This window comes from Cricetulus griseus (genome assembly GCF_003668045.3).
Source record: "Cricetulus griseus strain 17A/GY chromosome 1 unlocalized genomic scaffold, alternate assembly CriGri-PICRH-1.0 chr1_0, whole genome shotgun sequence".
Taxonomy (NCBI): Eukaryota; Metazoa; Chordata; class Mammalia; order Rodentia; family Cricetidae; genus Cricetulus; species Cricetulus griseus.
The window spans coordinates 197,947,921-197,974,714 of NW_023276806.1; the positions used below are offsets into that span (position 1 = coordinate 197,947,921).

Genomic DNA, 26,794 nt, shown 5'->3' on the forward strand with positions numbered 1-26,794 from the left:
AGGGCATGGGAATACACGCCTACAATTCTAGCACTTGGGAGACAGAAGGATCAGGAATTCAAAGCTAGCCTTAGCTACAACGGCAAGTTAAAGGCCAGTACAGGACACATGAGATACTGTCTCAAAAATAAAGTCAAATACAAAGACAGAAAGAAAAGCAGGGGCTGGAGAGATGGCTCAGCAGTTGAGAGCAGGGTTTGGTCTCCACACACACAGACTATGAGAGAGTTCCATGCTCTCTTCTGGTCTCTGCAGGCACTGTGCACACACGGTACACTTACATACATGCAGGCAAAACACTCATTCACACAAGACAACCCCCCCACACAAACATTTCTATCTATATGTGTCAGGACAGATATTGAGTATTCTGTTATAGTGGTGCTTAAGTATTTACATACTGAAATATATTTTTATAAATTACTTTCTTTTTATTTCTTCCTATTTTAGTTCTGATTCTGTATTTAAAAATTTAAAGATTACATATAACATAGGTTATGATGTATCTGAATTCTACCTCAGTATAACTCAGGGGCACTGGAAGGATGTTTCTTATAAATAGAATATAATGCTACTGAGTGTAGGAATCCCTGGTCTAAGCCAATCTTGGGGATTCTAGTCCCCTTTTCAGAACTAGGGGAGCAGAGGCATGTGACCTGTACATACTCCACACATGGTACACCTATATACACGGAGACCTGCACACACATGGTACACCCACATGGTGACCTGCACACACTGCATACATGAGCATGTCCTCCTCAGGGTGACCTGCTGGACCATCCTGCAAGGGTTTTCTTGCTCTTAGGAGAGCAGAAGAAACAGTCCTCCTCTTCTTATCAGTTCGCGGTGAGTAAGTGGCTGTAAGTGCCTTTCTATCAGCTTGAAGATGAAGTGGGCAAACTGTGGAGACAGCTCCAAAAGAATCAGGAAGAGATGAAACAGGAGCCTTGTGTCCACCACCTGCCTTCCAGATGGACTTTTAGCAATATCACATAACTGATTCCTCGATGCTGAGACCAGTTGAGTCCGTTTTCTCTTACTTGCTGCTGAAGGCAGCTCTATATGGAAGGCTGACTCAGAGAGAGGTCACTAGAAAGGGCAACGAGGGGAAGCTGTGTGGTACAGCAGTGGAGGACTTCACTCGCTCACCTGGCAATTCACGTTCAAGCCCGAGCCTGGCTTCCCAAGCTGTGTAACCCTGGAAAAATTACCAAAGCATACTGGGCCTCAGCTTCCTTGTTTCTTTCTTTTTCTTTTTTCTTTTCTTTCTTTTTTTTTTTTTTTGTTTTTGTTTTTTTGTTTTTGTTTTGTTTTGTTTTGTTTTTCGAGGCAGGGATTCTCTGTGTAGCTTTGGAGCCTATCCTGGCACTCACTCTGGAGACCAGGCTGGCCTCGAACTCACAGAGATCCGCCTGCCTCTGCCTCCCGAGTGCTGGGAGCTTCCTTGTTTCTAAAATGGAAAAAGGAATACATGCCTACAAAGCATCACATGGGTTAATGAAATAATATGGTCAGTCTGGTGCCTGCTGGTGGTGTGCTTTTAGCGGCTGGTACAATTACTGTTATTAGGAGGAAAAGGACTCACAGCGGTCTGCGCAGTGATGTGTGTACAACCCACAATTTTGGCTCCAGCCAAAGGCTTTTCTCCTTGGGCTCTCTTCCTTAAGGCCATCAGGGCAGGCATCTCTGGAAAGGCCCAATACAAACACAGAATATTAAACAGAGAGAATGAGAAATAAGATACTAAACAGAAAAATTACTCATTTAAGTTAAGACCATTCCCTTGGTCAGCTTCTGTTAGATGAGGTTCCTGAATGTTCTCTGAGAGGCTTTCAGAGACAAATGTTCCCCAGTTTTATTCTCTATCTGCCAGTCCTTCTTATCCAGGGCTTTCCTCTAAACTATCAGAGTTCGTTCCCTCCCCACAGTGTTTCCTAAGCTCAGATTCTCTTAAATATTCTTCAGGAAGTGGACATACTGACTCATACCCATAAATCCCAGTACTTGAGAGGTAGAAGCAAGAGAACTGCCTCAAATTCAAGGTCAGTCTAGGCTACAGAGTTGAGACCTTGTCTCAGATTAATAATATATATATATATATATATATATATATATATATATATGGTTTAAGATTGCACTGAAAATTGACAAGTCAGCTGACCCAGGATGTATTAGTATGACAAAATGACACAGGCAGGTAGAAAGGCATTTCTTTCTTTACCTTGTTCAGCAATTTCAATTTCTCTGCGTCCAAACTCTGCCTGTTTGATGTTCTTGACACAGAAGTCACTACTTCCTTTAGAGTTCTTTTGCTGCTTGTCCCGGGGGGATGTCTCATCATCAGAGCTATCTGTATATGAAGCAGCTGGAACACAAATAAAAAAAAAAATCTATCAGGGAAAAGATTAGCTTCTTCCAACGTTGCAAAGCACTGACTTCACTAGTCATTAGCGCTACACAAATTAACACCTCTAGGAAGCTCCTTAATGAAACTTGGAGTTGTACCGATCATTGCCTATTACGCAAGGTGCAACAGTTACGAAGGGCAAGCTGAGAGAGCTGCAAAAGGCATTCTCCCTGGGAAGCATTCACTTGGAATCTAGTGCTAACTTTTCGTTTTGAACACAGAGAAGTGTAATACTTGAATATGCAGAGAGAGGGAAGTTGCCTCGCGGAAGCCACAGGTTAAAGTTCCTAAGCAAGCCAGTCATTAACCCATGGGTTTCTAGCCTGATAACACCCCTCTGCCTGCTGCTTAAATGCCTGAAGTAATTTGCTTTGTAGTACAATAACTGCACAGATAAGACCTGAAAAACAAGGAACTCATGGGAAAGTAATTAAGAACCACACAGAAGGAATTTGTCTGACATAACAGAGCTATGTTTCTCAGGACTGGCTCTGATGAGGCAGAACTATTCTTGCAGATCCAATTAGACACTGACAATTCAATGTACTATCCTCCTTTTCTAGCCGCTGTTCCCAAAGCAGCAAATATCCTCTTTTGGTACATTTAGTGCCCTGCAGACTAATCCACTAGCAATACACACTACAAATAGCAGTGGTTCTCACCCTTCCTGATGCCAGTTACAGTTCCTCATGTTGTGGTGACCCCAACCATAAAATTATTTCGTTTCAACTTCATAACTATAATTTTGCTAGTCTTATAAATTGGAATGTAAATAATTGTTTTCCAATGGTCTTAGGAGACCTCGGGGAAAGAGTCATTTAACCCCCAAAGGGTCACAATCTATATAGGTAGAGAACCACTGCACTTACAGGGTAAAAGGGCCACACTTGATTGTGGCCAACAGGCAGTTACTGCTACTGAGTTCACAGCCTTAGTGGAGATCTTTTTAGTCTTTATGTTCTGAAGCAATTTCTGTCTCGATTTTTTTTAACACGATAGTTCTTCCTAGTCCTTGCAGCTTGGGGGAGGATGGAGGACATAAAACACGATCTATAGAGTGTTTACATCTCTCCATGAAGTTAGCACTGCCATCACTTCTGGGGGGAGAAAGCTGCACACACTCAGAGCTCCTGTGGGCCTGGGGCTCTGATCTACTTAGATCTAGAGCATTAGGGCATTTCTGGGATTTCTTAGCTGAGGGTCTATCTGGGTGGGGGTGGAGGGCAGACTGTAAAAGGCAAGTCCCACCTTGCCCAGTTAATCAGGCACAGTGCTGCATACTGTGGGGTCAGCTGGGGCTAGACGATCTCTCTTTCTCTGGTGAGCTGCCTTAGAGCAAAGTCCTAACAGGAGGGCACAGGAATGAACATGCACACCAGGGGAGGTGAAGGAATTAGTAAAGCCCCAAAGGGACTTTTGTTCTTACAAGGAACTAATCTGCACAAAACTTTCTGGTTCCTCTCCTAGGGTAAGAGAGCTCAAAGTACTTTTGGCAACAGAGCTAGAAATAGCTTTCCTGGCATCGTCTGTTTTATCAGTCAGTATTCGATATGGTTTAGGAATGACAGGCTTAAGAGACCACCTTCTCCCACCTGAGAGAAAACGGTACTAGCTTCTCCAGTCCTGATCCAGATTTACAAGGAAACTGAATTTGAAAAAGGAGTTGAAAAAGTGGTGGGATTAAAGGTGGGTGTCACAACACCTTGGCTCCAGTTTTTGTTGTTGGCCTTTTGTTTCCAATTTAAAGAACAAACCAGTTACATTATTTCCTTATGCTAGAGCTGAGAAAGCTGGAATTTTACTTTCTTTTCAAACAGGGTCTCACTATGTAGCCCTGGCTATCTGAGAACTTGATATATAGACTAGCCTCAAGCTCACAAAGATCCACCTGCCTCTGCCCTCAGGTGCATGAAATATGTGTACCACCATGTCCAGCTTTACCTTCTTAATAGCAGGCAGCTAATACCACTTTTTTTCTGAGACAAAGGTTTTTTTCCCAAGTCTTTTATACAAAGCTACAATTGGCAGGTACTTTTGGCAGCAACTGTCCTTCAGTGCACTGTTACGTGGCTGTAACAGTGACAGACCCAGGCCAAGAGAATGGTTTCTGTGAACATGGTGGAAATTCAATCAGCCTTCTAACTGCTTGCCTCCTAACAAGCTCTCACAACCTCACAGGCGCTGGCATGCATGTAGCATGCATGTATTTAGTTTGAACACACTCATTTTTTGCCACTTTTGTTTTCTGATAATGCATGCTAAGTAGTCCAGATTAGCCTGGAACTCTCTCTGTAGCACAGTCTGGCCTTGATTTGCCTGCTACTATATTTTGAACAGTTCCTACAAATATTTGTAACCATCAGCATACTCTGAAGCTCAGTTATCAGCAACAAGCCAGTGGTGCAGTATTGGTGGTGCTGTGGTAACCAGCGCTGCCTTCTCAAAATGAAAACATCAGTTACCTACTGGAGGATGGACCTCATACCTGGTTTAATTACCCTAATATAAAATGGGTGATATAATAGACCCCCCCATCCACAGGCTTATCCTTTCACTTAACTATCATTGATCTTACGAGAACAAGGAGATAACATCCAAAATGTTTCTGTTTTTAGGTAGAAAAGTACAATATAATTTTACTATGGGGTGGTCTTGTTTCATTTTCAAGAGCCAGAACCAAAGCATAACTTGACGAATCACTAACCCACAAATGCTCTCACTGCACATATGCACCCATGTTCTATGGCCCACGCCTGATTTACCTTTATCTCCCTGTGAGGCTGTGAGAGCTTGTTAGGAGGCAAGAAGTTAGAATGCTGATTGAATTAGGCTTATTAAATTAATTAAAGTCAGGCAGTTCCTCTTGGGCCCAATCTATTTATTTGTTAATGGAAAAAACAGTAGGGGCCTGTGTTTGGAATGGGTTGTACTAATGAATGACTTGAGAAATACGTGAAAAGTTATGTTAGCAACCCAACACAAACAAAATTTTATTATTTGGAAAAAAATCTTAAAATCTGTCAAAATTTCTAAGTGTCAATTATAAGTACAGCACTTCATGCTTTCTCATCTATAACCACTTCATTGATCATAAAGATAACATTTTCATAAATGTATCACTGAGAATGATCTAAATCTGAAGAAAAGGTTACTCTTTTCATCTGCTTTTATGATTTTTTTTTTTTTGCTTAGGAGGTTTTCATATTTTAAAAGTGCCACCCAAGAGGCAGAGATGACTCTGTGAGTTTGAGGCCAGCCTTATCTACATAGGAAGGTCTAAGACAACCAGGACATGTAGAGAGACTGTCCTGAAAAAAATATATGAATAAATAAAATAAAGAGTACTGAGTTTATGAAAATAATATTTCTTAGAGATTAGGCCAGAAAGTATCATGAGCACTACATGCATAGGCAATATTTCTGAAAACATAATCTAGAATGTATGCAGATGGACATAACTGGGTTAGCAGAATATCCTGAAAAGACAGGGAATAAAAATGGTGAATTTTATTTCTAAGTAAAATATTTAAGTACTAGAGATTATATAAGGGCTTAAGCTTGCTGAGAAATAAATAACTAGATAAGCTAGGTGACCCTGTCATTTAAATACTCTCTTTGAGGCCAGGACATTTGCCAGGGATGATACACTCACACGGATGACAATTCCAGCACCCACCAGATCATATTTCCACTTTGTCTCTAAAACTAGGGTGGTTTGATTCCCTGATCCTGAATTAATATCCTTGAATGAATATATTAAGTTGACAACTTTTTTGTTTTGTTTTGTTTTGCTTGTTTTTCAAGACAGGCCTACTCTGTGTAATAGCCTTAACTGTCCTGGAACTCGATCTGCAGACCAGGTAGGTCTCGAACTCACAGAGATCCGCCTGCCTCTGCCTCCCGAGTGCTGGGATTAAAGGCATGCGTCACAGCAAATGTTGCCATCAATTATGATCCAAATACTGTTTGGATACGTGCTAGAGACACACCTGTGTTACAGACACACCTGTGATAGAGACAGGTAAGGTTCTTATGCTCATGGAGGGGGGGGTCTTTTGTGTGTCTTTGCTTTGTGCTAACACCTCAACAAACTCAATAATAATTCCTTGAGGGACTTGATTCTTCCTTTTCACCCATCATTGTAGAACCACATGTTTCTTGTTCTTATGTCTCCCATTGTGTGTATCTTGGGGTATCATAGTATGGATATGCATATTTGTATTTGTGCATGCATATATAGGGCCATAAAACAAACGCATACGATAATCTTAAAAAAATAAATAAGGATGGTGTCTTAGGGTTACTATTGCTGTGATGAAACACCATGACCAAAAGCAAGTTGGAGAGGAAAGGGTTTATTTGGCTTTTGCTTCCACATTGCTGTTCAAACAGGGCAGGATCCTGGAGCCAGGAGCTGACGCAGAGGCCATAGAAGGGTGCTGCCTACTTTCTGGCTTGCTCAGCCTGCTTTCTTATGCACAACCCACAATGGGCTGGGCCCTCCCCCATCAATCACTAATTGAGAATGACTGGCCTTGGATAGATGGAAGATCTGCTGCAGATACCAATTAACCTTGACAGGGGGTTATGGCAGCTTAGCAACTCACCTGAGCTATAACTGTCAGTAGATGACTGAGAGATGGAACGAGACAGAGAGCGACGTCCAATTTTGGTAGGACGCTTGTTGAATTCCTGCTTCTGGTCAGCAAACTGGATCTGCTAAGAAAAAGAACCCTCATTAAAGAAAGGAAAAGAACTTCAGCTATACAACTTGGAGATATCATGACCAAGGCAACTCTTACAAGAGAAAGGATTTTTTGGGGGGCTTGCTTTCAGTTTTGGAGGTTTCATCCATTATCGTGGTGGGAGCACGGCAGCATGTAGGCAGACACTAGAGTAGTAGCTAATAGCTACCTCCTGATCCACAGGCAGAGAGGAAGAGAGAACTGGGCCTAGCATGGGATTCTGAAACCTGAAAGCTGACCCACAGTGACAAGGTCACTCCCTGGTGACTAAGCATTCAAATATATGAGCCTTTGGGGGCCATTCTCACTCAAACCACCACATTACAAATGAAGAAAGCCCACCTCTATTTTGAGGAAGCAATTCATTCACCACTTGTATTATTATAAAATGTCACCTTCAATGCAGTTTATTTGCTTAAACAAACCCATATTTAGAATATGAAGACTCTTTGGGGCCTGAGGACGTGGCTCAGTTGTTAGCACGCTTTCCTTGAATGCACCAAGACCTTGATACAGTCTCTAGTACTGCATATGCTGGGAGTGCTAGAGCAGGGTTGGCACACCCCTGCAATTCCAGGAGGCAGGAGAATCAGAAGTTCAAAGTCATGCTCAACTACATGGCAGCTTGAATCAAGACCCTGTCCCCCCCTTCCTCTCAAAAAAGTTGCAAGTATATAGCTTAAGTACAGAGTGCTTTCTCACTATGCAAAGACCTGGAATGGATCCCTAGTACTGGGGAGGGTGGGCAGAGTGGGGGGATGACTTCTTTGGAGCTGAGTGTGGGGGTATACTCCTGTAATCCCAGCATGCAGGAGGCCAAGGCAGAAGGAACACAATGAGTTCAAAGCCAGCCTGGGATGCACAGTGAAAACCCTTGTCTCCAAAAGCAATAAAACAAACAAACAAACAAACAAACAAGAACTTTTTTGAAAGAAGAATAACTTTTCATTCTTCACATCAAATTTAAGTGTTTGATTTAATGACTATATACTGAGTACATTATAACTGTGACACAGAGAGAAGCAGTATTGTGATTAAATTAAATTTTAGGGAAGGTGAACCATATTCAGAAACACTTTCTATTGTTTCACTGAAAATGCAAAGCTGGAAGAAACCTTTAGAATTCTCTGCATGCCCACATATGCAGATGAGAAAACAGCAAGGTACAAAAAGACAGACAGACTTGGCTCGAGCTTTAAGCTTCACAGTGTGGCATGCTAGTTTTTTAAAAAGGTTTTTCATGAATGGCTATACCATTCATAAGCTTCGTGATGTTGGTCAAGATGATTTTGTGAGTTTCATTTTCCCATAAACACAACAGAAGTAAAAGTACTCCATCCCAGGTTTTGGAGAAGGTTACATGAGACAGTGCATGGTCTGTGAAACACAGATTTGATAGCTCATTAACTCCTCCCCTACAGCAGGTAACCATTTTAATTTGCTAAGGATTTTCTAAGATGTTAGCTCTTTGGATACAGTAAATAAACTAATTTTAATGTCTAGCATCATAAAATACTTTAAAAGCCATAAGCTTGATTATTATCAGTGACTACAGATATGGGAGGAGTGGATGATTGGACTGATTACATACTCAAATCATACTCTGTAGGTTATATTTGAAAAATATCTGATGATGGGGGATGTCCTTCTATATATATGTTTCTCTTATTGGTTGATGAATAAAACACTGTTTGGCCAATAAAGGCAGGAAGATAGGTGGGACTAGGAGACAGGAGAATTCTGGGAAAGACAGGGAGAGAGAGACTGCAAGGAGATGGTTATGTAGAGACCGGGAAGATAGGATGACAGGTGTTCTCTGGTAAGATAAGGCCATGTAGAAATGCATAGATTAGTAATTATGGGTTAATAATTAAGACAGAGCTAGCCAGTAAGAAGCCCTAGCCATCGGCCAACAGTTTATAAATTAATATATGTCTCTGTGCGCTTATTTGGGGCTGAAGGGCATGGGGACCTGGAGGGTCAAGAAACTCCAGTAACAGATCTGATAGTGACTTTCTTGTTAATTTTATCTATGGCTCCTACAGTTGACAGTTGCTGCTGATGCTTTACTAATCAAAGCTCCTATCACTCACTTTATTAATAAGTTTTTCCTAACCGAACATTTACACAGTTGCTTAGATGACTCTTCTGGATCCTAAGTGGCATAGGGAAAAGTTTACAGAAAAAAAAAAAAAATCAAAGACCTGACAACTGATTTTAACTTTTATGATAAACTTATATGGGCAGAAATCAGAAGGAAATCAGTGGCTGCACTTCCTGTACTTAGAGGTAACTCTTGAGTTACCTCTTGAGCACTGAGACAAGGGGACTAATGCCAAAATGAAAGCTTAGCACTCACTGCCTCTGAGGAAATGTATAGCACTTCCACAGCTATAACAAAAAAATAAATAAATAAAAATAAAGCCTGCAGAATGGTTCAGAGCTTGCAAATTGCTTTCATTGTAATAGGGCAATTCATTGGGTTAGGAGCTCATTGCAAAATGGAAAGTGACAAGTTTGATTGTTTTGCTGAAGTACCAATTTATTCCAAAAAGGATAAAGTGCCCTTTCCATGCACTCCAGCGGGAGGTCCATGAATCTTTATGTACTTCTAGCACAGCAGTCGTCACGCTGTCTTCCTTTCTGTACTCTGTAAGCCTACGAATTACAGGCTCCATACGGGCTGATTTCCATTCGCCCTTATATTCTCGGGCACATCCTACGCACCAAGTCAAATGCTGACTCAAGGAGTCTGGAGGAGCTTATTCTATCTTCATTGTCTGTACTTGAGGGGATATTAGTAATCATAGTAAGCATTAAGTCTTCAGAAAGTAATTTTAAGGGTTAAAAAAACTGGCAAGGGAAAGGTGGAGATGTGCACAGAAGTCAGGTCCAAATGCTGACATTCAGTTCATCAACCTGGTTCGAGATAATCGCCTTCATTCTTTTTCAGAGGCCCATCAAGGAAGAGGAATGAATGTCTTCCCAAAGACCACAGTAAGGCAGTGTCTTCAGCAGGGCCCCCCTTTAAAAAGAAAGCCTAAAAGATCTCTCACCTCAGATTTGCAACACTGCCTCCCCACGCCAATGCCAACCACGCACACTGACATAACAGCTGCATGTGTGTGCACACAGACACACATGTGTACATATCTACCACTAGAGGAGGCCAGTCGCTTCCTCCGAGTTACCACTACTTAGTCCAGTGACATCAAGTCACCCAGAAACACAGCTGCTTTGTCATTCCAAGTGTGTCATGAGGCTGAGCTCCTTGTCCTACAGTCGTTCAGTTGTGGTAATTCCTTCACCAACTTCGGCTCTTCGGGCTTTAAGAAAATAGGCTGTACATATAAAATGGGTCTTGCTAATTTCTTGGTAAATTCAATGCCCCCCACCAGGTTATTAATATACAAGAACATTAGTGAGAAACCATTTAATGTAGTGAGTTATATGATTTCCCAACAAATAAGTGTTTACTTTTTACTGATAACCAAAACATGAATTAAATGAGGCATCTCTGGTGATTTTATCAGTACCATTCCACCCCATTCTGTAAAGCAACGGCATGCCCGGCCAGTTAAGGTGCCTTGGCAGAGTCTACCAACGTTTACCTAACTTCCCTACCTCGTCAGAAACCAGAGTCCTTGCAGGCACGGCTCCTCTCCCACCTCAGCACCGCCTAACACCAAGGCAGGGGAGGAAAGAAGCTGGTAGGAGTGGGTAGCTCACCGCACGCCAGAGGGAAGGATGACGGCAGACAGGAGGGGAAGGAGAGTACAAGCAGCTTGCCTTGGACAGTAATGGCCGCAGCAGCAGCAAGACTGGCAAACGGGAGCTTAGCCTCACCTGGGCTTTAATCCCAGAGTTGCTATTGACAATGTATTTCTTCTTGCTGCTCAGCATACTGACGCTACCAGCCAGTAGACTGTGACATTACCGGCAGTAGGCCACCTCTTTGGTCCAAGGACCCTTGTGGTCAGGTTTTAAACTTTCCTCATCAGCAATTCTGTTGGCTCTGGTTCCAGCTCGCTACTATTTTTTTTTTTTTTCTCTTTTGAGGGGGGTGGCTATCTCTGAAGCAGCTCCAACAACCCTTTCGGCCGTAGAGCAGGATTTAATAAAGCAGTTCGGTTAGTGGCTCGTCAGCCATTCCTAATTCTGGATGTCCTTCTTTATTATCACGTTTCCTAACATATCATTACACAGCGCCTTTGACCTCTAAACCTTAACAAGTCCCTAGACAAGGCCCAACAAACATGCATACATCAATGGCTTATTTATATAACCCAGGCACTTTTTCCTGCTATAATTAACTTGCTAATTAGGTTCCCTTTTAACTTTACCTCCTCCTTTTCTATGTCAGATGATTTTAGTTAGCCTCATCTCATTAGAAGAAAATTAACTACAGAGTCACTGAAAGAATGAGGGAATTTATAAAGAGAAGAAAAAAACATTGATGGTACTAAGTGTCAGACAGCCCCATTCTATATACACTCTGCCCTTGGGTTAACCAGGCAGGGGACACTAGATCCAGCTCTGTCACCAAGGAAATCAATTTTCTCATTTTATTTATTTATTTATTTATTTGCACTTGATTCTTTCCTTAATACTTATTTGCTTATTTATTTAGACACAGAGTCTCTCAATGCAGTTCATACTGGTCCTGGAACTTGAGGATCTTCCTGCTTCAGAAGGACATCACCATGCCTGAGTTTGCATATTTTCTATACAATTTTTTTTTATATTCAGCACTTAGTTTTATCTCAAGACTGATGCTTATTTAGTATCGAGTGACCCATTCACTTTTTTTCTTATTTTAAAAAAACAAAAGCATATTTTGGGTCTAGGAAGATGGCTCAGTGGGTTAGGGGTCCTTGTTTTGCAAGCATGGGACCTGAGTTGTAATGCTCAGGACCAATGTAAAATGTTGGGCATGGCTGTGTGCACTAGTTACCCTAGCACTTTGGTGTGGAGACGTCAGATCCTGGAACTCTCAGGCCAGCCAGCCTGTGGAAATGGTGAACTTGCAAGCTTCTGTGTCATGAGAAACCCTGTCTTAAGGCAATAAAAGGCACCCAGCATGGCCCTCTCACTTCTGCTGTGCACACCCAGCGGAATATATACGCACGGATAGTGAGTTTGCACACTGTACATTCACACGCACGAGCGCACACACATAAACACACACAATTTTTTAATGTGTTTCCTGGAAGGTGCAATCATAAGGGAGAATTTACCACTGAGTTCTCAGAATCGCAGCAACCTTATTACATGCCAAATAAAGATCCAGCCAAACAGAAACAGCTGTCTTATTTATTCTGATTTCTGAAAGGAGCCCGAGGAATGCTACACTAGACTGCCTGCCACAGATTTGGGTAGGGATATGATTTGATGAGATAGAAGAGAATGGAAAGAAACAAAAAGAGAGGAGAGGAGAAACTGCTTGTTAAGTGCAAGAAAAGCCAAAATGATAACTTGTTTTGCAAGGATAATCTTTCTTTCCAGAAAAAAAGATCATATTGCATAGTGTTCACTGATTTCTCTGGGAGAAGCGCTGTGCTAATGTGTATTACATGCCCACATGTTACTTCTATGCAAGAATCTTTCAAAAGATTTTTTATTACATTTATTTTGTGTGTGGGGGTGGTGGTCAGAAGACAATTTATGGTAGTCAGTTCTCTCCTTCTATGGGGCTTTGAGGATTACATTCAGATCTGTGAGTTCCACATCAAGGGCCTTTATTTGCTGAGCCATATTGCTGAGCCATGTACAAGGATCTAAGAAGTGGGTATCATTATCTTCATTTGACAAACTGCAAAGTGGTTTTGTTGTTGTTATTTAAGTAGTGGTGCTGGGAAGAGAACTTACAGCCTCTGGCATCATGGGCAAGCATTAATTAATTAATTAATTAATTAATTAATTAATTTTTGGCTTTTCAGGACAGGTTTTCTCTGTATTGCTTTGGAGCCTGTCCTGGAACTCTCTCTGTAGACAAGGCTGGCTTAGAATTCACAGAGATCTGCCTGCCTCTGCCTCCCGAGTGCTGGGATTAAAGGCCTGTGCCACAAACGCCTGCCCGTAGGCAAGTATTCTTGCCAGAGTTTGATCCTGGTTCAGTCTCCAGAATTCATGTAAAGAGAGCCAGTTTGGTGACCCAAGTTTTTAATCCCAGCATTTGAGGGGCAAAGACAAGCAGATCCTTGAGGCTTGCTGGTCATCGAGCCTCGCTTAATTGGTGAGCTCCAGGCCAGTGAGGCTCTGTCTCAAAAAGAGGTGGTCAGTGCCTGAGGAACACACCCAAGTTTGTTCTCCAGCGTCTACATACACATCACCACCATCACACACACAAAAATGTGTGCTGGCAAAATAAGGATATAAGAGGGTTTTGAGGACTACATATACTTTACAAACCTAAAATATTAATATTTCTATTCTTTCAAGGCAAAAATTCATAATCTGAAATACACAAATGTCTATAAGCCCTAAAAGAGATAAAGGTTTAGGTTTCATTGCCAAGTAGAAATAGTTCAAATATTCCTGAAGACATCTTCTCTTTCCAAGCCAAATGGACAGTCTAAACAAAGTCTTTACCTACAAAAAAGATTACTTTTGCCCCAAAGAATACTGCAGTAAGCTGGCTCTGTGCTCAAGAAGGTTAAGCAACCAGATTTAACATGGAAAAGCACTACAGAGAGACTGGTTAGGAAGAGAAAATATTAAAATGTGAAAACTTAACAACAGTTACTGTTATTTCCATGGATTCAGTACAAGACAGAAGGGCCTAAGGATTTATCAGGGAAGATAAAATATATTAATAAATCTTTACAGAATGAGTTCTCCAACTCCCCAGCAGTTTAACTGCCTGAATAAGGCTAAGAAAACCCCTCATGTGAAAACAGAGTTTGGCAGGAGTTTCCAGTGACTGATGGGAATGTCACCTAGAAGGTCTACCTTGTTATTTATTTATTTATTTATTTATTTATTTATTTATTTGGTTTTTCCAGACAGGGTTTCTCTGTATTGCTTTGGAGGCTGTCCTGGAACTCGCTTGGAGACCAGGGTGGCCTCGAACTCACAGAGATCTGCCTGCCTCTGCCTCCTGAGTGCTGGGATTAAGGGCATGAGCCACCAACACCCGGCCTACCTTGTCATTTATTGAGCTTGGGGTTCTTCATACTCTGTCCTGGCTTGTAGTCCTGCAATTATAGGCCCATGCTGCTACAGAATGCCTGCTATAGATTCAGGTATGAATATGATTTGCCTGGGTTTAATTTCAGTTCAAACTCCAGAATTCATGTAAAGATCCAAGAGATATCAGCGAAAAGTATGGCTACTTTTAAAAAAAAGTTACCAGTTCCAGGGCACACAAGTCCCACTTTGCTGGTGATTACTAATAATGGATGCGGGGAAGGAGGACACAATTCTGCTCTGTGTTCCTCCAGAAAAGCCTTGTGAGAGGCCACTGTGTCCTTTGGTAGCAGGGCCATTGCACTGGTGAGTTCATTTCACTGTGTACACTGAAATGTACGAATGATATTTGTCAAAGCTTTCTTGGTATTTTGGCCCCATGTGGGAGCTGGCTTCAGAGTTTTCTATTGGGGATTAAAAGGGACTTCTGCAGTTTGCAGATGAGATCTGGAAATCTATAGGCAATGCACTAGAGGTGTTTTGTGGCTAACTGCTGGCTAAGCAGCTAGCAGGGTCACCTTCAGACCAGGTCAGAAGTTAATGACTTGTGCAGTATCTGAAAGAAAGCTTCAAAAGCCTTTGACAAAGAAAGATAGCAAATGAGCCAATGGCATTCCTGAAGACAAGCCTTTCCCTACTGCTCCTTGCTGTTTTTCTACTGATTAAAGGGACTTTAATAAAGGGCTAGGTGAGAGAGATACATTACAACGTTTAAAATGTTCTCCAACTAGGCAGCCCAAGGTCACACGCCTTAAGCCACAGTCCTAAGTCCCTTAAGGTCATGTTCCTGTCCACATAAACAGGAAAAAGGTAAATGGATACAGACTCTGGAGAGGACCTATCGTTAGAGGACAATGAGGACTGACTGCCCTTACAGAGTGTAGGCTTCGAGAACCTTTCTTTGTATTGATCTGGAGTGGTGCAGTTATTATGTTTGATAGGGTTCTTCTGCAGAACTCCTTTACGGAAACAACAAAATGTCATACTTCACTGTGGGCCCTCCTGTAACAAAACCAAATTTCCTACTCTCTCTTATTAGTACTAAGTAGCTGGAGATGCAAAATCAAAACAAGAATTAAAGAGCTAGCCAGAATAATTAAGTGAATCATTTCCCATAATCTAAATCACTACATTTGAAATTATTTTATGGATGAATAGAATTTCTTTCCAACAAATATTTTTGAAATGAGCACAATGCTCTAAAATATTTTAAAAAACAACAGCAACGGCCTCTATAAAAATGACATAGTAGCTAGGTGATGGTGACACATACCTTTAATCCCAGCACTGGGGAGGCTGAGGCTGGTGGACCTCTGAGTTCGAGGCCAGCCTGGTCTAGAGAGCGAGTTCCAGGACAGCCAGGACTGTTACACAGAGAAACCCTGTCTCAAATAAACAAACAAAAGACAATAGCAAAACAATGCTCAGATAAAAATTCTCTACCAAGCCTTTGTTAGATCTAGTATATATTTATTTAATCATTGTTTTAATAGTTATTTCTTCAAGTCCCTAACTTTATACACACTAAAGAGAACTTAGAATACATTGTAAAAGTGTAACAAGTTTACAGAAGGGAAATATGCGGATAGGGTCCAAGAAATGAGATTAAAGTTTTCAGAAACCAGTTAGGACACTAAGGAGTTTTCAAATCAACAGTTAGGTTCTGCAAATGGCTCATCAGATACAGGCACTTGTTGCCAAACCTGACTGATTTCTAGGAAGGGAGAACTGACCCCTGTTCTCTGACCTTTGCTTCTGAGTTGTGGTACATGTACCCCCTCCAATAGTAAAATGCAATTTAAAAGGTTTTAAAATCAACAGTTGAAATTGAATACAAAAAATTAGAATTTGTTGTCACTTCTCTTTGTTTTTGAGACAGGATCAGCTAGAGCCCAGGTAGGCCTCAAACGCACTATGTAACTGGGCCTTGAACTCCTGATCCTCTTGCTGCTACCCTCAAGTGCTGGGATGGCAGGCCTGGGCCACCATGTTCCACAATTTTGGTTTTATGTACTAGTGCTTATCAACAAATACCAACTTAATTATTCTTTTACTAAAACTATTTGTCAGGCAAATATGGTATCTGGGAGAACTATATGAAGGAAGTAAAGTTTCTTGCCTTGTAGCAAAATACATACAAGAATTGACCAAAGGAGGCGAGGGAGAAATGATTAAATTTCTTCAGAGACTGGAGACTGGAACACTTCTACAAGTTCTAGTTTTGTGTCCTCCTTTCCCATATTCTTTGTTTTACAGCCGCAAGGCAGAGCTTAGCATTAAGTTGAAAGAGAATACAAAACAATCGAAAAATAATCCACCTGTGCAGTGTACCCACACTGCAGGTCACCAGAGCAACCCGGCAATCCCCTGCCCTGGCCGCTCTGAACAGGCCTTCAGCCTCCCTGGAATTAACTAAGAAGCAGGAGGGACCCAGTGCATAGGAGCTGGCCAGGAGAGTAACACTGTTTTCCCAGCACAGATCTCCACAGTGGCTTCCTACAGTCCTTGTCACCTGTCAGGAAAAGGCTCTCCTTTGTTATCAAGAAACAGCAGACAGGACAGGACAAAGGACAGGAGAACTCACCATCCACTCAGGCATGTGAAAAGCAGAGGTGCCCTCGTTACCGTCCCACTTCTCCATAGTGCAGGCTTGGGTAAGGTATGTCCTGGAGCAAAAGGGAAGGCTGGTTTGGAAAGGCCAGGGCTACCTGAGAGCCCAAAGAATACCCTGGCCTAGTGATTCGGAAGGTCGGAGGTTAAAGGAAGCTGTTACCTCTTTTCACAGAAGCTTCCTGTACAAACCTAGATCGTGAGCCAGCTGCCTGGCAAATCTCTCACCAGCCAACCTCAAAGCCTTATGCCTGTTACTCAAAATCAGTGCAGATGCAAAGCTCTGCCCTGCAGTTCCTCTAGCCCACCTCCTCTGTGGAAACTTCCTACAGCAACAGGCTGGCTTTCTTGCCTGAGTACAAGGCCCTGGTTAATTTTCTCCCGCCCCTCAGACACGTCACTGAAGTGCTGATACCAAGATCAATAAAGATGAGGTCAAGGAGGCGCTCCCCTTTCTGGAGAGCTGCTGATTTGGATCAGTACAGTAAACAGGCGTTTCCTTGAAACCAGAGTTCCTTATGGCTTTCAAATTCAAACAGCTACAGAAGCTCCCTGTCTGCTCCCACCAGGGGGCTGGCACCACCACCTATCTCAAGTTAAATTCTTATTGCACTGGTGTTTGGATGAAGCCAGTGAAGATGGTTTTTACAAAGCCAAAGCTTACTGAGTAATGCTGAACAAAGTTCTGGGACCATGGCTCCCTCTGCTGGCTCCCTGTGGGATGTTCAGGAAGGTCTAAGGGCCTTGGCTTCAGAAACAGCACAATGCTGACTGGAATGCTTCACAGAGACTAGTCAGGACCCACCAGTCACCCAACCACCAGCGTGCACATATAGGAGACCAATCAGTCCAATGCTGATTTTTCCTTAGAGGTCTGGTATCAGAAGAAACAGGGTGCCAAGAGTATCCCTCCCTGTGCAACCATCTGATTAGAAAGGATCCCAGTTGTTTCTGCATTATGGTCCCCCATATAAGCGTCCTCCTCTCTGCTGCACATTTCCGAAATTTGGAAATAAACATAATTTAAGAAAAGGTATGATATATAAAATCACATATTTGCTTAGTTTATTCCTAGAGGATGTTATCGAATACCACAGGGTATTGGTTATTACTTGTGATTATTGTGAAGGGTATTTGTCCCCTGATTTTTTTCTTTGAGTAAATCTGCTCTCCAGTCACATCCCTGAAAGTGTTTATCACCTGTAGGAGTTTCCTGATAGAATTGTTGGGATTGCTTATGTATGCTATCATATCATCTGAAATAGCAATACTTCCTTTCCAATCTGTATTCCCTGGATCTCCTTAAGTGGTCTTATTACTCTATCTAAAACTTCAAGTACTATATTGAATAGATATGGAGAGAGTGGACAGCTTTGTCTTGTCCCTGATTTTAGTGGAATTACTTAAGTTTCTCTCCATTTAATTTTATGTTGGCTACCACCTTGATGTTTATTGCCTTTATTATGTTTAGGTATGTCACTCGTATCCCTAACCTCTCTAGGACGTTTATCATAAAGGGCTGTCAGATTTTGTCAAAGGCTAGGAAACAAGGAAGACTCAAGGGGGCTCAGGTGGATCTCACAGAAAAGGGGAAATAGAATCGATCTTGTGGGTGGACTGGGAGCGGGTGGAGATGGGAACCTGAGGGATTGGGTTGGGAATAGATGGAGGGGGAGAGTACCGAAAGAGATGACTGGAAAGAGGGGGCATTTCAGAAGGATGACCCCAGTTAAGACTCCTAGCAATGGTGGATTCCTAGCTTCCAGTGGAGGGATTGGAATGCCAGCCCATCCACACAACCTTTGATCTACAGTCTGTCCTGCCTATGGGAAATGCAGGGGACGGGGTGTAGAGGTGGCATGCAGAGATTGTAGGAGTGACCACCCAACAACTGGTCCAACCTCAGACCTATCCCATGACAGTGAGCCCACCCCTGACACTGCCTGGAGTGCCAGGACCCAGAGGCTGAATGGCCTAAAGACCTAGGACAGAACCAAACATGATCAGAAGGAAAAAAAATTAATGCAATGATACTTAATGATAGTCTGCTATACTCATAGATTGGTGCCTAGCCCAATTATCATTATAGCGGCTGCATCCAGTAACTGATGGAAACAGATGCAGACCCACAGCTAAACATTGGGCTGAACTCAGGGAATCCTGCAAAAGAGAGGGAGGAAGGATTGGAGCAGCCACGGACATCAAGGAACAAGGGAACAATTAACCACAGAACAATTAACTTGGGCTCATAGGAGCTCAGAGTCTGGACCGACAGCCAGGGAGTCTGCATGGGACTAACCTAGGCCCACTACGAATGTGTGACAGTTGTGTAGCTTGGTCTATTTGTAGGACTCCTAGCAGTGGGAGCAGGGGCTTACCCTAACGCTTTGGCTGGCTTTTAGAAACCGTTTCCTCCTACACAGTTGCCTTGCCCAGCCTTAATACAAAGGGAGAAGCTTAGTCTTACCTCGGCTTGGTTTGCCATGCTTTGTTGATACCCATGGGAGGCCTGCTCCCTTCTGAACAGAAACAGAGGGGGAGGGGATTGGAGGAAGGGGTGGAAGGATGTCAGGGGAGGGGAAGGGAAGAGAAAAGGGAGAGGAAACTTCAGTCTGAATGTGAAATAAATGAATAAATTTAATTAATTAAAAAAAGAGTACCCTAGGGGCCAGGCATGCAATCCCAGCACTTTGGAAACAAATCAGTGGGTCTCTGGGTTTGAGACCATGCTGGTCTACTCAGTGAGACCCTGGAGGAGGAGCAGGAAACGACAGAGATGCCAGACCTGGTGGTGCACTCCTGCAATCCCAGTGTTAGGAGATGACGGCAAGATGATCGTGTGTTCAAGGTTACCCTCAGTTACACAGTGAGAATGAGGCCAGTTCAAGAAACAACAGGACCAGTACCACAAAGGGCTAAACAGTAAAGCAGCTGTCTAGCATGCACGGCCCTACCTAGGTTCAGTCCTTACCACAGCAGGTCCAATGAGCAGGAACCTGGACCCACCGGAGACACCGTAAAAAAAATTATTGCTGGGTTAAGAAATACTCGCCTATAATCCTAGCACTGAGGAGACAAGAGGCAGGCAGATCTTTGTGCACCTGAGGCCAGTCTGATCTACATAGACAGTGAGTTCCAAACTCACAGTGATATGCCATGTAAAAGAAAAATATTCACCATTATATGTGTTTGCATGATATGTGTGTAGGGGAGCATCGACAAAGCAGACGTGTGTAGGGCAGAGGACAACTTCTTGACCTCGGATCGCCAGGCTTGTATAGCAAGCACCTTTACCTGGTGAGTTATCTTGCTGTCCCAGCACTAGCATTAATTTATGACATAGAGGATAATTTCCTGGAAGCTAATAATCATAATTATGATTGCAGTCTTGTTCCCCTCTGGGCTTCATAGCCTAAAAGAATGAATCCTTTGGGTGCAGAACAGAGGGAAGCATTGTAGCTCTTAGGAAGAAATGTTGGAAGATGCCAGAGAAGGCAGAATTCCAATGACTGAGCAGTGAACTAGACCAGGTGAGCTGTATTACCTGCTGTTTCCTAAGGTGAAGACCACATAGGCAGTAGCCATGAGCAAGCTGGTTTTGTAACCAAACAGCCGTGGCTGAGAATCCAGGTGCTGCCACTGATTTATCCTTGCTATAACACCCATTTCCTAATCTGTAATTGAAAGTAAAACAGCCATCTCCAAGTCTCATGGGGACTGCAGGATATAAGCACTACACTAAGTGCTTAATGGCACCCCTTTAATCATGCCACTACCATGCCATGTCCTTTCCCACCTCAGACTTTCGCTTATGACATTTTCTCAAGCAAAATGTGTTTAGTTTATACCTTTACTTCCTTCATCCTTAATCAAATTCTCCAAGATCTGGCTAAAATATCAGTGTTTTTATGAAGCCGCACTTAAAATTAGGAATTTCTTTTTCCTTTAATATTTTTCTTCGGCCACATCCCCATTCCTAGTCGTCATCACAGTGGCTGCATCCATGTGTTCACCCCTCATTAGACTGCAGACTTTTAGGGGCATAGCCAACTCTGACTTGATTACAGTGCCTGGCTTATAGGAGAAGCCTAAGAAATTACCACGTAAGTTCTAAAATTCTGTATGCTATGTGTGTATCTTGTATCACCCTAGGGACAACTTGCATAAATCAATGTGTTCAAAGTGTTTACATCCATTTTTTACAGGATTTGGTACATTGTTTTATATCTATAAGGATTAATATTATTGACTTATTTCATGTTGAGGTTTTTGAAGGCATTTAATCCTTAATTGTATTTCTCTGCAGAAATGCATGATTTACCCTCCACTGCTTGATTGGAATCAATTTATAAACTATTCTGATCTACATCATAGCAGACCCTTTAAGAACAAATCAAGTTCAAAAATCTTGTTACTGATAAAGAGGAGTCTAACTCTCAGATTTACACATTTCAACAACCATCAAGCTACCAGATACTCTTTTTTATATTCCCTGTATAATGACTGAGTAAACAGACATTTACCACCAACTTTCATAGGGCAAATGACTTTGAAGGAAACTATGATTAGCAATAAACCCAAGAAAGTATATCACTTTGGCAGCCTGAACATTATAACTTTTGTTTTCTTTATGTAGGTTTTAACTAAAATAGACTTCATTTGAAAGCGACAACTTTACCCCCCTCCCTTCTAAAATGAAAACACAATAGCTACAACATCTGAGAGTGTATTAACTGATAACTGACATGAACTATGTAAGACATAAGCTGTAAGTTTATGCACCAGCTAGAAACTCGATTCCGATACAATTACATTTCACTATAATGTATACTAGAAGGTCCATCTACAGTCAGAGCAGGAGCAATGCTACTATACATGATTATAGAACAGCAGCATTTAGGTGAGGTGGTGGCAATGTCAACAAACTACACTAGCTCCAGAAGCCATCTACATCAAAACAACTCAGGAAACTGCCAGTGCTGCAAAAAGTTTACTATTATTCCTAATAATATGTACAATCTGTTTCCCAACATACCCCAATACAGTTTTGGATTTCTGTTGTTTTGTTGGAGACTGTCTCATACAGCCCAGACTGGTTTCACACTAATGATCCTCTACTTCTGATCCTCCTGTCTCTACCTCCCAAGCGCTAGGATTACATGCATGTAATGCCAAGTCCAGTTTTCAGTGTCTGGAAACCAAAGTACTCTACCAACTACATCCTCAGCCCCAAATCTATTTTTTCTTCTTATGTGTAGTGAATTCATTCATATAATCAAACCACGAGTATTCACTGATGCCCACTTGTGCTAGCAGCCTAGAGACTGATGCCCATCTTGTGCTAGCAGCCTTCAAGATGTCTACAGGTTCACTCTCCAGCACCGGGGGTGTGGTGGGGGGACAGGACAGATGACATAACTGGACATAGCTCGGTGGGATGCTTGTCTAGCATGGACAAGGCATGGGTTCAATCCCCATCACTACAGTCAATCAATCAATGTTAGAGAATGGATTATCCAGGAAAAGGTCAGTATGGATGTGGCAGGGGCATCCGTCATGTATTAGGGGTGCATCATCAGAGAAGCTTCATTTAAGTGGAAAGAAAAGAGAGGTATAGGAGTTACCAGTGTGTGGTGAGGAGTGGAGCTAAGGGAGGAAAGAACACAGCATCTACAATATCTCTTGCTGTATCTCCTTTCTTCCTAATAGCAGCTACCTGAGGCCTGACCATAACCGTGTTCATCTAAAAGTCAATGCTACACAAAGACAAGTGTACACACATTTGTTGAAATCTTGTTACCATTCCAATCTGACTTAGAAAGTCTCAGCTGATGCCCAGAGTGCTTAGATGCAGCTCTGAGAAGTGAGATAATCCCACTCCTGTGTAGGCCTGAAGCATGTTCAATTCCACTTATTTATCCATGACTATCAACAGCTTGCTTGTTTTAAATCTGATCATATCACGTTCTAGTTTACAATGCCCCCAAACTGGCCCCCACTGTACTGAAAATCAAGTTCTAACTCCTTAGCATGTTTTACCTTGGCTTCCGAAAGAGCCTCAGCTCTCCACATTCTTCTACATGCTCACAGAGTACATATGTGCCTCTCAAATTTTACATCGTGGCTGTAAATCCCTTCAGTACACATTTCCAGCTCCTGGTCTAGGTTAAGAATGAGTTCTAGGCTAGCCGCAGTGGCCTGTTATACTCCTAACACTCAGGAGATAAGATAGAAAGATCAGAGGTGTACGGCAGCCTCTTTCATATATGTATATATGAGAGAGAGGAGAGACAGAGAGAGAGAGAGAGAGAGAGAGAGAGAGAGAGAGAGAGAGAGAGAGAGAGAGAGAGAGAGAGAAAACTACTGGTCTTATTCCTGTATTTCAAGTGCCTAACATTCATTCAGTAAACTGGCAGTGAATGTGCACTGCTGAGACTAAGCAGCTAAGTCAGAGAAAATAATAAAATTATAGGGCAGGTCCCTCAAAGGTGAAAGGTAGGAAAAGGGAAACAGCTGTGAGTAAGAAGTGACAAAACAAACAGAAACAAGTATAACCAAGCTGTAACTAGCTTGGCTAAGCGCACCTTTTGGTCAGTAATTAACCAGGTTTCTCAGCTAAGCAATGAGGCAATTTAGAGACTGTAGTGTACTTGAGCACCAAGCTACCGTCTTCACTTCCTTCAAGACTTTTTAGAGCCTGGGAGTGGAGTGTGGACTTAAATCCCCTGACATAGCAAACACAGATCTACTTAGGTCAGGGTTCAGTTCGCTGCACACTTAGCACCATCAGCCAAACCTGCCTCTCAGAGATGTCAAACTTTACCTTCAAAACTCCTTAAAACCTAAGAAATCAGAACCAGAAAGAATGTACATTAAGGGTTCTCAATTTTATTACAGAATTGGGCGTTGAAAGTGGCACGTTTAAAAAAAAAGAAAAGCCCAGGTGGTGGTGGCACATGTCTTTAATCCCAGTACTCCCAGCACTTGGGAGGCAGAGGCAGGCAGATCTCTGTGAGTTCAAGGCCAGTCTGGTCTACAGAGCAAGTACCAACACAGGCTCCAAAGCTACATGGAGAAACCCTGTCTCAAAACAAAACAAAACAACAACAAAAAAGAAAGTGGCACATAAAATACTGAAGTGTTGTCATTATTAAATGACAAATACAGAGTTTTCACTATATTCTTTCCTTTAAAAAAAATTCTAGAAACATAATTTATCTACATAAAAGTACACAAACCAGAAGGTTATAGCTTGATAAAATTTTAGAAGCCAATACACCTATATTCCACTGGCAGATAAGAACATTCCAGTATCAGGGTTATCTAAGTTAGGGTGGCAATGTAGAATGCACAAAACCCTATGCTCAGGTGTGGTGGTGCATGTTTGCAACCATGGAAGCCAAGCTCTAGAGAAATTAAATAACTACCTTCCCTAAGATTATTATAGCACTGGTTTAGGGGTGGGGTGGGGTGGATGAAACATCTGTCTGTGATTTTCTTCTTGTTGTTTTTTCCCCCCTGAGACAGGGTTTCTCTGTGTAGCTTTGGAGCCTGTCCTGGAACACTCACTCTGTAGACCAGGCTGGCCTCAGACTTACAGAGATCCGCCTGCCTCTGCCTCCCGCGTGCTGGGATTAAAGGTGTGTGCCACCACCCCCGGCTTTTTCTCTTTTAGGTAGGGCTTGTACTGGCTATGTGGCCAAGATTGGCTTCAAGCATGTGGCAATTCAGCCCCCTGAGTTTCAGGAGAAAGGCTTATGACATTATACCCAGCTCTGCCCTTGACTTTTGGGGGTACCTTAGATGTCCAGAAACCCTTTGTAATCAGTAGGGATTAAGTAGAATTCTTCCCTTAATAGGTGGTGGGGACTGGTTCCAGAACCCTTCTCTCCCCCATATCAAAATCTCATACTTAAGCAAATGGCCTCTTATTATATAAAACATATCTTCTGTATAATTCATCTCTAGATAGTTCATAATAAATAATAAAATGTAAAAGTATATAAGTAGTTATTGTAATCCTCTCAAGCCATGAGTGGCCAGGCCCCTCTCCCAAGGACCTCCAACTGCCAGGTTCCACCCACACTCTGTCCTAATTGCTGGACCCAGCCCCACAACCCTCAGAGTAAAAAGTCCAATCTCTGGATGTGACTTCCACCAATCTCCACCCTTGAAAGTTTCACCCTGAAAAGTTCCAACTGCTTCCCAAGAAACTCTATCTGAGCACTGTGTCCTGTTCAGGTCTCCTCTGTTTCTTGCCTGAGCAGAGACAGTCAGCCCATTTTTTCCCCTCCCAATAAATCTCTTGTGTGAGGTTTGTTGTGTGGTGTGACTTTGTGGTATTCCCTGGCTCCCTACTGCCAGGAAACCTTGCTATCTGAGCTATAATGCTTTCAGTTATACTTTATTGTTTGATGAATAATGACAAGAGAAAAAGTCAAAAGTATTCAGACACAACTTTTAATATCTTCAGTCTGCAGTCAGTGAATTCACAGATGTAGAGCTGAGGAATACAAAGGGCCAACTGTCAAGTATTTATATTCCCATTAAGAGACTAACAAAACTTAATGGTTCCAAAATTGCTGGTGCATTTTCTAACTTTTCTACATTAAGGATGTACAACATTGATCATCTATTAAGAGAAAAGTAAGTGTGTGGTAGACACAATGATGCCCCAATAATATATTTGTCCTTTGTAACAGGAGAAGAACAGAAGTAAACATAGGGATTTGGTGATAATGGAATGAAAGAATTTACATCTAAGAGGTCCAGTCTTCCACACGATGAATCACGAGACAATGACATCACTGATGACGTCACTGGCGAGGGGAGGGGAGTGTAAGAGAACTAGGGGGAGAGGAGGCTTAAAGAAGGACAACTGGCAAGAGACTGGAGATAGGTAAGGAGTAGCAAAGCGAGTTTCTAAGTAGGGCAGCAATATCTCTACAGAAGTGTGTGACAAAAATACTCTCAGGGAAGATGGCTCACTGTGCACTGATACGTTCAAAGGAGAGTCCAGCAGCCAGAAATGAGATAGAGCAACTTAAGGTCAGCCCTAACGCAGCTACAGTCTGGGTCTCCAGACCATAGGAAAGAAAGAGAAATGACAAACTTGAGAAGTCATGGAGAGGAAGAACTAGCAGGATCTCCACTTTCAACATAATATTCAGACCCCAAACACCTGAAAACCTCTACAAGATGGTCCTGATATCTGTGATAAGCACAGTTATCATCTCTCTGCCTGCCACTTGTTTGTCAAGAAAAATGAGTCTGATTAAAATATCCATTGGTTTGTTTAGCTTTACTCATGATAACCAAATATGCAATACTGCAATGAGTTGCATTCTAGGATAAGGTATCATTTATTTAGAAACAAAAATATAAGAAGCAAACATTGTTAATTACCTCTTTTTTTTTTTTCTTTTCTTGAGACAGGGTCTCTCTATTATGTAGTCCTGGCTGTCCTGAAACTTGCTATGTAGACCAGGCTGGCCTTAAACTCAGAGATCCACCTACCTTTGCTATGATTAGGAGACCAGAATCATTTAACTGAATCTTCTGGGAAATATTTCCTCAGAGTCAGCACATAGAAGCTATGGTTCAGAGTGGGCTAAGGCTGCATCTCAAGCTGACAAACTTGGTAAGGTCTAAGTGTCTCCCACGTAGTACTAGTTTTTGTGGCAAGAGGGCTGCAAGATTGAGAAGGCACGGAAAGCAGCTAAGACTTTGGCACTGTGAACGGCTAGGAAAAGCTATTGGTAAAGGTGCAGCCTCAGTTGCAGTGAAGACCTCGGGATTGAAGGGGTTGTGGGGAAAACTGAGGTCTGGAACCATGTGGCAG

At 42.3% G+C, this 26,794-nt stretch overlaps 1 protein-coding gene across 5 annotated transcripts in view; it reads right to left on the reverse strand.

The window, feature by feature from the left end:
- The window catches only part of Ahcyl2 (adenosylhomocysteinase like 2), a 154,381-nt gene that overhangs the window by 38,361 nt on the left and 89,226 nt on the right, over nucleotides 1-26,794 (reverse strand). For 3 of the 5 annotated variants that reach the window (XM_027391376.2, XM_027391372.2, XM_027391374.2), the window contains 3 exons: nucleotides 7,018-7,129; nucleotides 2,225-2,368; nucleotides 1,589-1,689 (listed from right to left, as the gene is read on the reverse strand). In XM_027391376.2, the coding sequence (XP_027247177.1) occupies nucleotides 1,589-1,689; nucleotides 2,225-2,368; nucleotides 7,018-7,129 (357 nt within the window). The remainder of the gene's footprint in view (nucleotides 1-1,588; nucleotides 1,690-2,224; nucleotides 2,369-7,017; nucleotides 7,130-26,794) is intronic. The other 2 variants (XM_027391375.2, XM_027391373.1) reach the window with 1 other exon arrangement.